Source organism: Cynocephalus volans, chromosome 2, assembly GCF_027409185.1.
Source record: "Cynocephalus volans isolate mCynVol1 chromosome 2, mCynVol1.pri, whole genome shotgun sequence".
In the NCBI taxonomy this organism is placed as follows: domain Eukaryota; kingdom Metazoa; phylum Chordata; class Mammalia; order Dermoptera; family Cynocephalidae; genus Cynocephalus; species Cynocephalus volans.
Window position 1 is genome coordinate 156553452 of NC_084461.1, and position 17020 is coordinate 156570471.

Here is a 17020-nt window from a genome sequence, read left to right on the forward strand (position 1 = left end):
AACCCTGTATCAGCATCATGCTCTAACCTATGGAGCTAACAGCCATACTTTGTAATTTTCTTGCTCTGGTCCTGAAATCAGCCTTTTCTCCAAAAAATTCTTGTTTCTTTTAGTGGAGAATGGGGATCAGTATTTAGAAACAAAGATCTAGATGCTAAGTGTGCTGATTGATATTGGGGTGTCTCTGCTTCAGGCCCTTTCTGATGACAAAGCTAGTAAATTATATAATTTTCCAAAAATACAAGTTCATACCAATACAATTTCCACTCCATTACCACAGAATTCTTCCTCTCTTCACATTCCATACCTGAATCTCTCTTCTCCTACAGTAAGAACCCTGGTTCCCAACAACATGAATATATTGATTCATTTGATCTATCCTACAATACATGCAAAACAGCTTCAGAATAACTACAATAAATCAATACCACACCAAACTTACTAAGTTCAATATTTCTTTAATTCTTTTCATACTTAGGAATCTCCCTATTCAAAATTCACTTCAATTTTTTTCTATAGTTGTGTTAATTTGAAATATAGTTTAATATAGGTGCATTGTTTAGATTAACAGAGGGAAAGAACTAAAATGGAATACAATTTTTTTATATGTAAAACTTCATGGGGGCCAGAGAGAACCAAGAACAAAGGACCTTTTGGAAATGGAGTTACCAAAGGCACTCACATGGCCATTGACTTGTATCCCAGTAGCTAGTCAACAAGTGTTTGCTGAGACCCTACCTACTAAATCATAAAAGAATGAAAAGCAGTTCAACTGACTTTTCCTCTCTTGCAGAGCACTTACGGAGTTCAGTGATTGATCGGAAAGACCTAATAATCAAAAGAATTAAGCCCAAGCCTCAGCAAGGAGATGACATCACAGTGGTGGATGTGGAGAAGCAGATTGAGGCCTTTCGCAGCCGCCTGATCCACATGCTGGGGGAGCCTCTTGTCCCCCAACTCCAAGACAAAGTGCACTTGTTGAAGCTCCTGCTCTTCTATGCTGCAGATTTGAACCCTGATGCAGAGCCCTCACAAAAGAACTGGAGCAGCCCCTGCATACCTTCTAAGCACTGAACACCAAGAATACCTCCTGAACTCATTCTCCAATTACTTAGAAGCTCTAAAAGTATGAAAAGTAGTTAAAAATCTTACAGGACCAAACCTTATTTATCTGTAGGTTGTAATAACTTCCTAACTCCTTAGTAAATATCTTTTTTTTTTTTTTTATAATTCTATCCTAAGTTGTTCTCAAAATAGCTTAAATATACAAGGTGTAAATATTTTTTAATAAATTATTTATCTATACTTTTTTTTGAAATAGCTAATACTATATGCACTATATGTTTAACATTTCTATTCAATATGTGAGAGAAGACTCCCTGTACTGAACAAACTCTGTACGTCAGTTTTGTTATTTAAGGTACTGACAACCTGTTTCTGGAGAGAAGGACATTCATTTTTCTCTAATGGAACACAAACATTCTATAGTAGACTTTCATATTGCCTATGAATCTGATTTTATGGCCAGTCTGTTAAGATCTAATGTAATGAAGTGGGTAGAAACAAAAGGACTGAGTGTGTTACAAAACATTTGATGTTAAAAGGATATAATAAAAAGGCAATAGTTTTTCAAAATACCAAGTTTTCCGTGCTTAGGTTCCCTGATTGTGGGTAGGCAGAATGGAATAGCTATTCTTGACAGGACAAAAAATAGACACCCACATATGAGAAAGTAGTAAGGATTTTTATTGTCAAAACAAGAGATCGTAACAGAAGACACAAATAAATTAATTGTTCTGATAATTTTAGGTTCCAAGGCCTCTCTACAGAAATGTCAGCTCCTTATACAGACAAGATACTATCTAAACCAAAAAACAGCAGGTATTTGAGACATGTTCAAGACAATGACCATGTACACAGTGGGGAGAAATAAAAAGGCAGTCTCCCTAATTTCCTTTCCTCAGTAAAGTATGTGTTGCATAAATAGGTGTGAGGCTCATTTTGGTAAAAAATGCTTTTGTATAGAAAAATTTTGAATTCTTCCACCTTACCCCAAAATTTCAAGCCCTGACCTGAACAAGGAAATCAAAATAAGGTGACACTACTTTCACGTGAACCTCAAGACTATAATCTAACTGTAGTTACCATCCTCCATACTTTACCAAATCAGTAGACTAAATTTTCTCCCTTAGGAAGTTTGCAACCAAATTGAAGTTAAATTAATCTCACTTTAAAGTACAAAGAAGGACATGCAACACTAGTGTTTGTTCTGTGACAGATAAAAGAGAAAGCTCCCTCCAACAGCACCAGCCCAAGAGCCACCACAAAAAGAACAGGCTGGAGAACAAAGAGACCCATCAGTTCCACCAAAAAGCAAGGTGATTCCAGTTTCAGCCTAGAAAGGGGGGTCCCTGCCAAGTCTGGCTTTTAACTGTATCCAAATCTCGAACAGATCTTAGGTCCCCCTGATAAGGCTGGAGCACAGCACCAGCAGTCAAGAGGGCCAAAGTTGTCTAGACTACTCAGTGAGCACCTCTATGCCATGATTTGTCACTGTTCATGCTGACAATGGCAAAAGAATCAAGAAACTTGGGTTTTGGAAGAGCACAAACATTATTTACCTAATAAGCAATGATCAAAGTTCTTGTCTAGGGTAAATGATACAAAAATAGATCATGAGGTCCCCCATACATCACTGCTGAGATGATCTAATCTAACTTTAAAGCACTACAAAATGGCTTCTTTCACAGAAGGACAAGCTTTACACTAATGTGTCTCAAAAACCAAATGTTTCCAGCTCTACCCTCAGTTTAAGAGGTTTTTTCAAATATGCCTTTCCTATGTCAGAGCCAAGGTAAAGGGGGGATGAGATAAACCCTCTATCCAGAGTCCCTGGAAAAGAAAGAGCTCTAGAAGCCAGTGGGTGTGAGCACATTCAAGTCACGGGGTTTGAGCTTATGGGTCCGTGGCAGTTGTTTCTTCCCTTCCATCACTGGAATGTCCATTTTGGGTGGCTTGAAGTTTGCTGGATCTTCAGCCATTCGAGTGGCCTGGGCACTGATCACTTCCATTGGAGAGGGCTTCTGGGCTCCTCCGTAGGCCTGGGCGGCAAAACCTCCTACAGAAGAAAATCAGAGCAAATGATTTTGAAATCAGTAGGCAGCACCCAATATACAACAAAGTAAAATCCCTGCCACTTTGCTTCTTTTTTGAAGGAGCTGCCTTACCTGAATCATACTTCTGGAGGGATTTTGGTCCAAAGAAGCTCCATTTATCTGACGAGTTTCTGTCCTTATCCCCACTTCCAGGATCCATGTTGCTAGGATTTGGGCCTGGTAAGGCTGTGGAAGAACCAGAAGTGAACCAGCCTCTGAAAGAGAAAGAATAAAATTTATATATCCTAGCATATCCTCTTCCTACACCTCTAGAAATGTCTCACACCAAAAGATTAGGAGCTGGGAACTAGCCCTTCTCAGTCTGAAACCACAGGCTTCAATCCAACTTCGTCTGCAGCACTAGCTTTCCTGGAGCACAGTAATGATGTGCAGAAAGGTCGCAAGGAAGGGCTCACCTGGACTTCTGCTTAGGGGACGAATGGGGGGTGCTGCTCGGGGTGGACTGGGCTGATGGAGGCTGCTTCTCTTCTTTTGTTATTTCTCCACTCTGGAGCTTTAGTTTCTGTTCAGATGGGTAAGAGGAAAGACAAACAGCTAAGTCTGGGCATAAACAATTTGGTTTACATTCTAACCTTACAGGCACAAAGAAAAACATTTATAACAGATTATCAGACTACTCTGGAATAAGGAAGGAAAAACCAACAGTCTGTCAGTAGACTTGTTGAGTTCAGGTACTACGACTGGCTAAAACATGACCTTGGACCTCATTCCCTTCACTTATAAAATACAGAGAATAGTATCTACCTCAAAGGATTAATGTGAAGATTAAGTGAATGCAAGTGCTTCATGAGTCACAGAGCACTATTCAGTATAAAGTGCTATTCTCCGAAAAGAAAGTCATTTGAAACTATTTTATTCATTCAAATATTTGGTCTTCATTAAATTAACCCTTACCAAAATTCTTCATTCCAATTTTAGTAATGAAAGAGCAAAAACATTCCAATCCCCCATTTGATTTTAATTTGTTAAAAATTAAATAAAGAGCATGATCTTCCTTTCCAGCTAAACTGTTACCTCTGTTGAAACTGCCTAGTTCTCCTCTCTCTCCCTCAAAGTCAGTCACTCTGGGACACAAACCAATCCGCACTAGCTTTATGGTTCATAAAGTACTCACACATATATGTAGGCTGAGAATCTCATTTGATACTCCTAACCAGAAGTAAGCAAAACAGATACCCCCACTTTATAGATAGATAAGCAAAAACGAGGCTGAGCTCCAGAGCCTTCAACCAGGAAATATCACCACAGGTAGGAATAATCCAGTAGTAAATTCTATTGCCCAATTCTCTTCCCACCACGCTCCATAGCCCCCAACTCGGTGAGCTGGTAACTTCTAAACCACAGCTACACTTCAAGCCACAAATGATGAAGGTTTTGTTTTTTCACAAGTTCCCAAGAAACAAGCTTACGTGGAGTGCTTCTGCCACTCGAAGGTACTTGGTCTCCTCGGTGGTGAGGCCCTTGTGGGGTGTGTAGCCAGCATCTCTCAGCCCTGCCTGTTGCTCAAAACGCTGAATGCTTTCCTGGGTCTGTTCTGGGAACAGAGGAGATGACAGTCATGCCCCTTCCCCTCTCCCATCACAATCGGGGAAGGACAACACAGATATCCACTGTTCTCCCCAGGAACAAGAGACCACACTAACAAGGAGAAAGGTTCTCTCCGAAGGACGTTATAGTAGTATCTCTCAACCTCACACAAAGGTTCTCTAACCAGAAGGAAGCGTTCCTCACACCACCAAGCTAAACAAAGAACAGTTTATTCCTAAAGGGACAGCTGAAGAACCTCTAGGTAAACACTCCTTACCCTCTTATTTGTACACTGTGACATTTTCTTGTATTTAGAAATGCAAGATGGAGCAGGTAGCTGACAAACAGTAAAAATTATACAAATATAGTTTTCTAAAAGAAACTCACCACCCTTGTCACCCACACAAAACCTTTGTCAAAGAGAAACAGGCCACATTCGTGCTAGGTGGTACAAAGGTACCGATCAGATTCAAACTACAAAGAACCCGCTTTGAACTAGCCAAAGTCTACTGATCCGATGTTTCTCACATATGAAACGATCTATCACAGTGCCTGACAGCTGGTGCTCAACATTGGTTGAGTTTCACCTGATTATCTCATAATCAGTATGTCAGTTATACTGTGGAAAGAATGACAGCTGAGTTTTTGCTTAGTCTGCACACAAACTACATCATACACTTGTAAAGGAAGGTGGCAGCTGTGGACCAAAAGTCTAGACACCAGATGTCCTATGTGACTTAGTCATTCCTCTTCTAAGGAAGGATTTCCATCAGAATAGAAGCAAAGAAAAAAAACCTAAATGCATAAAGATTTTCAGGTAGTCACCTGAAAATCTAAGAAGTGAGAAGGAATTTAATGAATTGTAAGCACACCAATACCAGGACTTTAAATGCAGCTATTTTTTTAAAATGTAAGACCATAGCAAAATCAAAAGTTCATGGCTTATTTTAAAAAAAACTGAAAAAAGTAGAATGGTATGCCTACTATATCTGCACTTATATAAAAATATGCATATATTGTAAAAGTAAATAAGACAAATAACCCATGTGAATGACATTAGTATACTGGGGTATTATACTACTATATTACACAGCATGATACTGTGCTCAAAGAACAATGACTAAGCTTTCTAACACTGCTAGAACACATTCTCAAGCTTGCAAAATATAAGTAGTAGTTGCTAACTCAAATAGTGCATCTATGCATGAATAAGAGAAAACCAAAGAAAGAGTTTGGACTTTTGGTTCTTGGGTGAATTCTCCAGAAATTGGCCAAGACAAACTGGTTCCTCCCGGAGAAGATAAACAAGGACTTCTGACTTCAAAAATGAGCCAACCAAGGAGAACTTCTATGTACCTTACCCCTGGTAGAGGCACTACTGCTGACAAGCAGAGCTATGTATCCAATAATTGTTAACTTCCCACAGCAAACAGAGAGGCTCTCCAGAGTGAAATTTAGTTAACTTGTTATAAGATTAACAAAAAAAAATCAACCAGTCCAGCAACGACCACCAAGCCGCAGCAAGAAGGGCCCCAGGTTACCAAGCTGGGGAGTTAGGGGCGAGGGCTTTTCCACACCCCACCCCCATGAGATCTGCACCCAGCCCAGCAATGACCAACCCACTGCTGGAAGCCCCCCGGTCTCCCCTGCAGGAACGAGGGGGGTGCCACAGGCCTCAATCCTACCCCTCCTCCTCCCTCCTTCTTCCATCACATTTCTTTCCCCTTTCCCTTCTCCCCTTCCCTCCCAACTGCTCCACAACAACATCCTAGAATGTAAAAAATATTAATAAAATTTCATTTTCTTTAAAAAAAAAAGATTAACAAAAAGAAGGCAAGCTCTCTTATGTCGGGCTTCATGAGGACAACAAATCACATTCTTAGGATTAAATAGGCTTGACACACCAACCCTAGTCCTCTTCCTGGTGGACGAACTTTAAGCTGTATAATTTAAAAAAACAAAAACAGAAACACAGGGAAAGTGGGAGATGCCCTGGTGTGTTGCCTTCTCCAGCAGTAGCTCCCAGCCACTGAGCATTGGGCCATCTAACCTTCACCTCAACCTGCCAGCTAGATTCCTATTAAGGGAGAAACAGTCTCTACAGTTAAGTAACTTACCCAAGACCACATAGATAGATATGGGAAAATGGGATTGTATCAACAAAGCAGCAGGAATGCACCTAAATCAACTGACACGCTTAACGTTTGGCAAATCTTCCACCTAAAGGGGGCGTCAACACTGATGTGACTGAGCAGCCAAACTGACATTTGTTAGGACCTGCTAAGGCAGGCATCTGTTTGCACAGTCATCCACAGTTAGGCTGAGGAAACCTACACTCTTCCCCAACTCCTACTTCGCTCTACTCTGAAGGTGACAAGTGCTTACTTGTGATCAGAGAATTCATGATGACATGGGTGGCTCTAGCCTTCACCACTGGGACCTTGTCCATAATGTCAGTGGCCGATGACAGGGTCATGGCAGGGGAATCTCCTTCCTCCACCTGTTCAAGAGAGGTAAGGAAGCACTTGAGCATGGAAAGGGAGTCACACGCCTAAACATAACTCCCTTGGGGAAAAAGTTAATGAAATACCTTTAATCTGGTAAGTGATGAAATATTTGAAGGGGGTGGTTGGTCATCTCCACCCAGCTGTATAGGTACTATCCATAATGACAACAGATAAAGATTATGTGAATAGCTTAAATTTATAAAAGTGGGAAAATCACAATTTGAAGCTCTGAGGTCTACTACCTTCCCAGCCTATGTCTTTCCAACAGCACTAAGAATGCATAAGAAACACCTATTAACTAAGCACTGACCACATGCCAGGCACTACGCTAGATTTTGCTTAATCAGAGCATTTGCTAAGTGGTTCTCAGTCTTTGCAGAGCATCAAAATCACCTGGAGTGTTTGTTAAACAGACTGCTGGACTCCACCGCAGGGTTTGTGATTCAGTAGGTCTGGGTTGGTCTGAGGTGCAGCTCAAGAATTTACATTCCTAACAAATTTCCAGGTGATGCTGACGCTGCTTGTCCCAAGACCACACTTTGAGGACCACTGCTCTAAAGGTTCAAGTAATGGTCTTTTAAAACAAAGAAAAAAATCTATTAAGCTCCTAATCTTTAATGTGCAAGAGCTGGGAGCATCCACCTTCTGTAATCTAAACACCTGGTACCATGATCAGGCCTAACAGGGAGGACAGAACTAGGTTTATTCTTTGTTCTCTGTTTCTCCAAAGGAATTGAGGAAAAAGTAAGATGGTCAAAAAGGAGGGACATAGAAGAAAGTATTGAAATGTTGTTTCCCTATTACAAAATAGGATTTATATTTTTCAGCTGTGACCTTACTCGAATAAAACTAGAATCTGTTTCCTGACTTGGAAGTTGGTTGATTCTTAACATGTGGGTAGCTGGGGCACATGATAAATTGCATGTTAATGAGTCAAGCTGAGCGCTCCTTCCAGAGAGCAGGTGTTCCAAACTGTCAGCTATTCCAGCTGGGGTGCAACAGAAAACCGGAAGCCCATTTCTTTGCCTGGTGAAGTAATCAGCAGCCTTTCTAAGTGGAAAGGATGTGCTGCCCTTAAAAGCACGATGTCAGAAGCCCTGCTTATTCTCTGCTCTAGTCTCATGAGTCCACTGCTTCGCCACTGCAGGCAGGCTGCAAGGGTCCTTTACTCCTACTATTTCCACTATTTTTTACACAGAATGCTTTTTCCTGAACAACTGACTGGGTCAGATTTTAGGAGATAATTGATACAGATAATTTTCCACAGAGCTGTAGGGGACACTTTCTTAGAAAGGAGCTTCCTGTTCAGAGAGAGTAATGAGAGGAAAAAACTCATCAGAAAGAAAGGATCAAATATGGCTCACTAAGTGAAAAACTGGGAGCCAGTAATCACAGTATCAGCTACACACCTAATACGAGGGTACTTCAAAAAATTCATGGAAAATGGAATTAAAAGATAACACAAATATTTCCACGAACTTTCTGAAGTACCTGCATATGTGCCAACCCTTTAAATCCTCTTTTACTTAATCCCTATAACACCTCCATGGTAATAAAGTACTCCCATCTCTCAGATGGCAGCACTGTGGCTCAGGGGTAAAGCTGTGTGCCCAAGGTCACAGCTAGGACTCAGAACATTTGGAATTCACACCCAGGTCTGTTTCAGTAGACCCTTACTGTGTACTTCCTGTCAGGCCCTGAGCTATTGTGCTGTTCCAAGTCTGGTGAAACTGTAGCTGCAGGTTAAATGGCCTTATCTGCACGTGGCAGGCCTAGTTTATTCAGGCAACAGTATAAGCTTTCTTGTATTCTTGGTGGTTGGAGAGTCAGAGGTGAGAGAGTTAGTCCGTGAAGTCAGGAAGGACAGGCTTCAGTAACACGCAACAAGAGTGCAAGAACCTATGAAACCAAACTGCACACAAGGGTTGTGCGAGAGATCAAGGTGTATGTCAGAAAGGGCCTTGGGAGGAGGCAGCTCTTGTAAAGGATAGCAAAGGCACTGCAGCAGGCAGAAGAGTATGTGTTCAAGAAAGAGCCAATTTTTCCCCTAATCACAAAATGAATATTTTTTTGGAATCTACTTTATTCCAGGCCCTCTGTCAGATACCGCAGATAAGCACACAAACTTAGATATGGGCCCTGCCCTCAAGAAGCTAATGGAAGATGATAAAGTAATGTAGGGATTATGACGGGGTCCATGGCACAGCAGAGAGCTCAAAGGGAGAGGCAATAGTCCTATTGGGAGGATGGAGATGTCAGGAAAATTCTCACAGAAGAGGTTTTTGAGCTAAGACTTAAGGAATACCATTTAGCAAATGGAGTGGGAGGAGGGGGTGAGAGAACAGGATGGGTAACCATTCTAAGCAATTGGAGCATCATGAAACAAGGACTTAGGGGCATAAAATACCCTTTTAAATGCAAGAAATCTTGGGTAACTTGAATGATTGGATCACTGACTAAGGGGGCTGGGGAGAAGCAGATAGGATGTGATCACACAGAACTTGGATCATGCTAAGGAGCTCAGATTTAACGTTGTGGAAAATGGAAGAGGAGGAAAAAAGTCACACCCACCATAGCTGAGACACAAAAAACATACACAGAGAGTGGTTGCTGAGCAGTTCCATGGATACAGGGAGTCCCTGAAGGCTTCTGGAGCAGAGGAAGGAGAACCAAGGGGCTGGTTTTTTCAGAAGCAGTGAGCAGGGTCAGATACCTGGGTGAGGTGCTGATATTTGCGCTCTGGAATCACTGGCTTCCAGGGGATGCTGCCCATGTCCGATGGAGGAGGAGTCATGGGCGTAGGGTCCTCGAGGGCATCATCATAGCTGAATGCCCGGCGGCACATCCCGATAGGCAGAGACATCTTGCCTAGAGGCCCACTAGGCTCAAGAGCTAAGAACAGAGACACCTGTCAAGATGGATCCAGCAACTGAACATACTAGTAGCATTCAATTAATCTGTAAGAAGAAAAGCTCTGAAACACTTATTCTGGAACAAAGCAAGGATAGCTTGTTCCAGAATAGCTAATCCATTCAAGGAAAAGTTAAATATGAAATACTAATTCCTTCCTCTATGCCTGACACTTTGGATTCTCCACTTAACCCACTCAGCAGCCCTAATCTATTTTTATGGTGAAGTGATTTGCCCAGTTCATAGAGAAAACGGCTAGCTGGGGTTCAACCAAGGTCTGATTGCAAATTCTCTGCCTTCCCTACCTCACCAAAGACAACCCTGCAAAAAATATTTAAAACAACAGTTTCAAGTATTCTGTATGATTTAAACAAAAGAACCAATTTCCATCACAGACTTTAGGCAACCACTCTCACAAAACACTGCCAACTGATCCTGCCATTCATGTCCACTGGATCTGACTGCCAGAATGCCCCACTGTGACACAGGTACCCCACTTCAAGGGCACTCTCAGCTGTGCCAGACCAGGGAGCAAAGTTCATTTTGTTTGGTTTGCTGATCCTTTCATGTCAGAACTATGGCCAGAGCCTGCCTTCAAGGTGACATGTCCCTGTTGCTAAAATTATGTAATCACACTCTCTAAAAGACATCAACTTGCCTGGCAATTAAGTCCAAAACCACCAAAGACTTCATTTCAACAACAAGGGACCAAGAAGCTATCAACATTATTCCTACTAACATTAATAATAACTACTAACAGACCCATAGAAGGAGAATGAATTAGTGATTGCCAAGGGCTGGGGAGAGGGCAGAATGAGGTGTGACTGCTAATGGGTTTCCTTTTGGGGTGATACCAATGTTCTGCAGTTACACTGTGGTGAGAGCTGCACAACAGTGTGCGTATACTAAAAGCCACAAAATTGTTCAATTTAAATAGGTGAATTTTATGGTATGTGCATTATATCTCAAAACAAACATAAAAGCAAATAATAATTACTAAGTAATCCTCCTTGCTAGGCACTTTCATCCCTCATCTTACCTAATCCTCATTAAGCAGATATTCCTCCCATTTTCCAGATCAGGTAACTGAAGCATAGATCTTAAGCCATTTATGCAATATAATCCAGCTAGCACGTATGGGACTGGAACACAGACCTAAGCCAAAGCCCAAACTCTGCATGCGACACTCCATGCTCCCCACACTACAAAGCATGAACCTAATGTATGCAACTGTATGGCGTGGATGGTTACAGGGAGTTTATAGCAACCACAGCAATAGTGAAAGACAAACTAAAACACAAGCTGATGACACAAGTTTATGATGTTAGAGACCTAGAAATGGATCTATACTGGGGGACACTGGGAGATGTCTATTAATCCACCTGATTTGGGAGCAATTTCAAAAACAACACATTTTCACATATTTTATGTTTAATTTTCTCAACAACCCTGAGAGATGAGCACCATCATCTATACTTTACTGAGAATCAGAAACTGAGTGATCCAGAATTAATTAAAATCACCTTTCCTTCCAATAAAACAGTTCAAGGAGGGTCCAATGACTTCAGTAACCCAGAAATTATTGCCCTACCCAGACCCAGATTCATTCAATGTTGCTGTAAGCATTTCCTTGACTAAGTTCAATTTGCCATTAAACCAGGCTGGTACCCTTTTACCCAGGCCTCCACCCTCCCCCTCCACCCCCCAAAAAAGTGGGTGAGTTTAGTCACTTTGATACATACTACAATACAAGAACTATATGACTTATTTTGAATTCTTATTGGATATCTGTAGGAAAAGTAACAAGTTTGTCATACCTTTAAGTAAAATGATTGTTCTCTATTAAGTTAGGTTTTGGGTTCATACCATGGCTGAGTGGTTAATAAGATAATATTTAAATAATGCCAAACTATTAAGTCTAAATACTTGCCTAGTGGCAGAAGTAACCATTAATATATTTCAGATAAAACTGGTTTCTGTCGAGCTCAAAACAAAGGGCAAACATGACTTTACCAAAAAGAATTAAGTTTACCAGGTACTTCTGGTTGTCTTGAAGCCATTGAAAGAAAGACTGGGATCCAGGTGCTTTTTCTATATAAAATTCGGAGCTGAGTCCCTGCCACCTAATAAAAATAACAAAGGGCATTTTCTTATGGTGAACACCAAAGAATAACTCCAATGCTGTTCTTCTGACAGGCACACAGTTTTATGGCTTGTTTACAAGGTGGAACATACATACAAGAACCAATAGGAGACAAACATGCCAATGGGAGAAAAAAAGGATAAAGTCAAAGGTCTCACCACACCCATGATCTTAACATCTGCAAGATGACAAAACACTATACATGGTGAAAAAGTCACCTTACCACAGTGAAATGATGTGACGACTATGCTGACAAACAGATGTTAATGAGGAACATTGTCCAGCTGCTGCTAATTAGCAAAGCTTCCCAGGAAGAGTCCATCCAGAGGTTCTAATAACAACAAACAACCAGCATTGGTACAGCCATTCAGAGTCTGCCTAACACTTTCCCATACATTCATTTACTCCCCATAACAACCTTGCAAGAGGTATTTCATTGTCTTGACTCACAGCAAGGGGTTAGATACCATACTAGGTAAATTCATTCTTTTTTTTCCTCTTTTTTTTGCGGCTGGCCGGTACAGGGATCCAACCCTGGACCTTGGCGTTATCGGCACCATGCTCTAACCAACTCAGCTAACTGCCCGGCCTGGTGAATTCATTCTTTATTTTTAACACTGACTAATGTTTATTACCTTTTAATCAAAACTTATCTTTTAACCCTTACAGCAACACTGCAAAACAGGTATTATTTATCCCAAACTTAAAGACAAGGAAACAAAAATCAGGAGGTAATTAAGTGATTAGTCCAAGGTCACAGATAAGCGACCCATCTGCCGGTAGTCCCATTCCCATTTTACAAGTCCCTGAGAAAGTCAAGTTGCTAGCTTTTCAATTTACTGCCCCCTCTGTCCGAGAGAGCTACGAGAGCAAACCAGTTTGTTCTTCACTAAAGAGCATCGCAAAAACAAAGTTCAGCCATCATCCCAGTCCAGGGAACACTCCCGCCCCAGAACTATCCCCTTCCCTTCTCCTTTTCCCCGCCCCACTCTAGAGCTCACCGTCCCTCAAGCCTCTCGTCCACCAGATACGAAACAAAGCCACCCGAACCTGAAAGGCCAGGCCTGACCCAACCGCCTCTCCCACTCCTTGAGGCTAAGAAAGACTAAGGAGATAGGGCCAGAGCCTGGCACGATCAGGAGGCTCCCCGAGCGTAGGGCAGGGCGGGGACGTGAGGAGTGAGGGTCCTGGGCTCGGCGGGTCCGACAAAGCACAGAAGCTCCGCGTCAGGGATGCAGGGGCATCATTAGAGAGAAGTCCCATTAGGAGAACTCCAACCGGCGGGGCGAGTGAGACCAGGGGCGATCAGGCCGAGCTCTGAGCCGGGGTAAGGGGAGGGAGAGGCATGCAGGGGCCCCGACCCGGGCCTGGATGGATGGGCCGGGAGGGCACCCCTCCCGACGGGAAGAGGACGTAGCCCCAGGGAGGGCCCAGACCCGCCGTCTGGTAACCTGCTTTCCTGCTGCCGCCGAGCTGCCTGCGGCCCAAACTCCGGCACTAAAGAGGCTTCGAGGACCCACGTCTCCCGAGAGGCTGTGGCGCAGTCCAGACCCAAGCCATGGTGAGAGCGGCGGCGACACCAAAGGTCCCCAACACCGAGAAGAGAACATTGACTGCCGGGCGGCCGGCAGCCGGTGATAAAGCCTCTCGAGACCGTGGAACTTCGCGCGAGACTTGGCCCTGGAGGCGCTCGGGGCATGCTGGGAATTGTAGTTCACGATCTAGTGGCCCCATGCCTTTAGCTGTCCTGTGGGTTGCGGGGAGCCACCGCGCCGAATGCGAGTGTGCGGAACCGTCAGCTCGGAGAGATGGGCCACGTTTTACCACCACTTTTTCAATGCCTGTTCTGTGCCTGGGTCCGTGACAGGCTGAGGGAAGATGGAGATGGCATAGGAAAGTGACATCCTCAAACCCAAGCCCACCCCAGGAGGACTATAGAGGTTGGGAGTGGATCTCACATTTCAATTTCAGCAGTTGGGGTTGGCCAGGCATACTGGCAGGATTGAGAGGCTTTGCTCAGGCAACTTTGAACTTGAGTGCCATTTCCAGAGCAGAGCGCTTGAGTGAGCCACAAATTATAGAATTTTATAAATTCTATAATTAGCTTATAAATAAATTACATTGCAGTGTGATCTGTGTGTGTGTGTGTTAAAAGCGTTACTTTGTTAATTTGGAACTTTTTAAATATGCCATATTTTTTATCCTCTGTGGAAGCGAAGCTGACACCTTGCCCCTCTTCTCCCACAAGGGAGGGGTGCATATCACATCTCACAGTCAGAGAGGAAGAAACAGCACTTTGCAATTGCACCCTCATACAAATCATAAGGTAGAATCTCCTCATTTAGTTCTTATAAACAAATTCATAAAAACTTCAGCCTTTCTATTAAAAAAAAAAAAAACTTAAGCCTTTCCTGGAAGTTACTGACTCGCCGATTAAAACAACTTTTTCCCTGATTTTTGTGGTACCAATGTCTGAAGCTATGTCTTGACCTTGGCAGGTAGGAGAAACTGATGTTTTCCACAAACAGCAGACTGTGAATCTTGGCAATCTCATGGGATTTCCCCTTTAAATGGGTGTTCGGGGGGGGGGGGGGGGGCAGGTAGGGGGGATCTAATGCTTCTAAAGCCTAGACTCCCTTACAAGCCTTCTTTGCAAGTAAATTGCTTTGCTAAATAGTTTGGTTGCCTAGGCTTCCTGTCCCAGCTATGGCAGATTCAGTCAGTCAGTCGTGACTAAATCGTGAGGCCCAGGAAGGGCACCTACTGAGCTGTTTGAGGTCAGGCCATCTTTCTCAGCTCCTGGGATAGATCTCTTGTGGTAATAGAGCTTTCCCCCACCCCCTTTTCTGTGCTTTTTTTTCTGACTTTGGTTTTGGTTCTCAGCCAAGCATGGGTCCAGTTCTGTACACAGTTGTTTTATTTCCCCAAGAGTGGCAGCATCATTGGGAAGGTGGTCTTTGAGGTCTGACTATATACATGGTTCTTATCTGATGACAGACAACAGTCAAGGGTCCCTGTGTTGGCTGACCAGGGAATCTGGTTGCCTGTTACAACATACACTTACCAAGAAAGTAATTTTCTAAATGCTTTTGTCTTTGAGTTGTTTTTTCTCATTTCTGTGGGCATTTCATACCTTAATAAACTTGGAGCCTCAGAAATTGGAATTGCCCAGGATCTCTCTTCCATACTCAGCTATGAGTCCTGCATTCTAGATGCCCCAAATCATCCTGCATTCCTACTTCATGAGGCAGGGGGCAGAGAGTGGGACAAAATTCTGCCTACCTGCCTTCCTCTACACATCTGCCCCCTCTGACCAGTCCAACCCCTCAGAAATGTCCACTCCCTAGACAGACCTGCCAAAGCTTTCATGACCCATCAGCAGACAGGAACTTGGTCACATGGTTGGTTGTAAGTGAGGCATTTGTATTTGGGGGATGTATAGGCTGGTGCTCTATCTGGAAACCTGTCCCCTGTATCATTATAGATGAGGTACTCCAACTAGTAATGCTCAGGAATTGCCCACGTCCGCTGCCCATTCTGCAGCAGAGGAAACTAATACTCTCAAGGGGACCTTGGCAAAAGGAAGCTCAGCCAGGAAGTGGCAGAACTGAAACTCAAATCCAGGGTTGAGTGGCCGGCTAACAGTTTGGCTTCTGAGCACTATGACCAAGTGCCCAGCTAAGAGCTGATCTAGGCAGCTGGCCTCAGCTTCTCCACTTTAACTTCCCTGGAGCAAGAGGTTTGAAGTCACAAGTGGAAGAAACACATCCCTCTGGTGATAAAGAGGAAAGACTTCACTGAAGAAATTAACTTAAGGATGCTGGGCTAGAACTGTCAGACTGTCCTTAGAGATCAACTTCTCCAACCTGCTATTGCAGATGGTGCAACTAAAATGCAAAGAACAGACTGAACCAGGCCAATGTCATGCAGCTAGTCTGCAGCAGTTGGTTAGATAGAAAATACATTCTTGTGTCTTACTTTGTGTCAAGCACTGTGCTTGGTGCTTGGGGTACACTGGGGAGAAAGACACAGTCCCTGATGTTATGGGCTGAATCGCATTCTCCCAAAATTCATATGATGGAGTCCCAACCCCCAATACATCAGAATTTAATGGTATTTGGAGATAAGGTCTTTAATGAGGTGATTAAATTTAAAAGGGGTCATTAGAGTGGGACCTAATCCAATATAACTGTCATCCTTACAAAAAGAGGAAGAGGCCAGTAATGCATACACACAGAGGAAACATGACAACTAAATACAATAAATGATACATGATTGAATCATAGATTTTTCCGTTAAAAAACAGCTATAAGGGCTGGCTAATTAGCTCACTTGGTTAGAGCATGGTGTTGATAACACCAAGGTCAAGGGTTCAGATCCTCATACTGGCCAGCTGCCAAAAAACAAAACAAAACAAAAAACAGCTATAAAAGATATTACTGGGGCAGGGGGCTAGCTGGTTAGCTCAGTTGGTTGGAGCACAGTGCTATAACACTAGAGTCAAGGGTTCAGATCCCCTTACTGGCCAGCCACCCCCACCCCCACAAAAAAAAAGATATTACTGGGGCAATTGAGGAAATTTTAATATGGGCTGCATATTAGATAATAGTATCATATCAGCATTAAAATTCCTGCTGGTTATTACTATGGTTATTATGAAGAAGCATGTTCTTGTTAGGAGATACCTTCTGATGTATTTGGGACTGAAATGCCACCATGTCTGCAACTACTTCTCAAAGAATTCAGAGACAGAGAGA

At 42.9% G+C, this 17020-nt stretch overlaps 2 protein-coding genes across 8 annotated transcripts in view; one reads left to right on the forward strand and one right to left on the reverse strand.

The window, feature by feature from the left end:
- The window catches only part of SIMC1 (SUMO interacting motifs containing 1), a 103970-nt gene extending 102370 nt beyond the window's left edge, over positions 1 to 1600 (forward strand). The window contains exon 10 of the mRNA XM_063085285.1: positions 794 to 1600. Coding sequence (XP_062941355.1) covers positions 794 to 1074 — 281 coding nt within the window. The 3' untranslated portion in view covers positions 1075 to 1600. The remainder of the gene's footprint in view (positions 1 to 793) is intronic.
- A 143-nt stretch (positions 1601 to 1743) lies between these two features.
- On the reverse strand, positions 1744 to 13883 carry KIAA1191 (KIAA1191 ortholog). Of its 7 annotated transcripts, none has more exons than XM_063086241.1 (9): positions 13715 to 13802; positions 12487 to 12594; positions 12153 to 12243; positions 9924 to 10102; positions 7089 to 7203; positions 4586 to 4710; positions 3572 to 3678; positions 3228 to 3370; positions 1744 to 3118 (listed from the first exon to the last, which is right to left on the reverse strand). In XM_063086241.1, exons 3-9 carry the CDS (start codon positions 12178 to 12180, stop codon positions 2910 to 2912), a joined length of 906 nt encoding a protein of 301 aa, XP_062942311.1. In that variant the 5' UTR covers positions 12181 to 12243; positions 12487 to 12594; positions 13715 to 13802; the 3' UTR covers positions 1744 to 2909. The 7 variants fall into 7 exon arrangements, with proteins under 7 accessions (XP_062942311.1, XP_062942312.1, XP_062942310.1 ...); XM_063086242.1 differs by having other exon boundaries at positions 12482 to 12594; XM_063086240.1 differs by lacking the exon at positions 12487 to 12594 and having other exon boundaries at positions 13715 to 13883.
- Positions 13884 to 17020: the final 3137 nt, after the last annotated feature.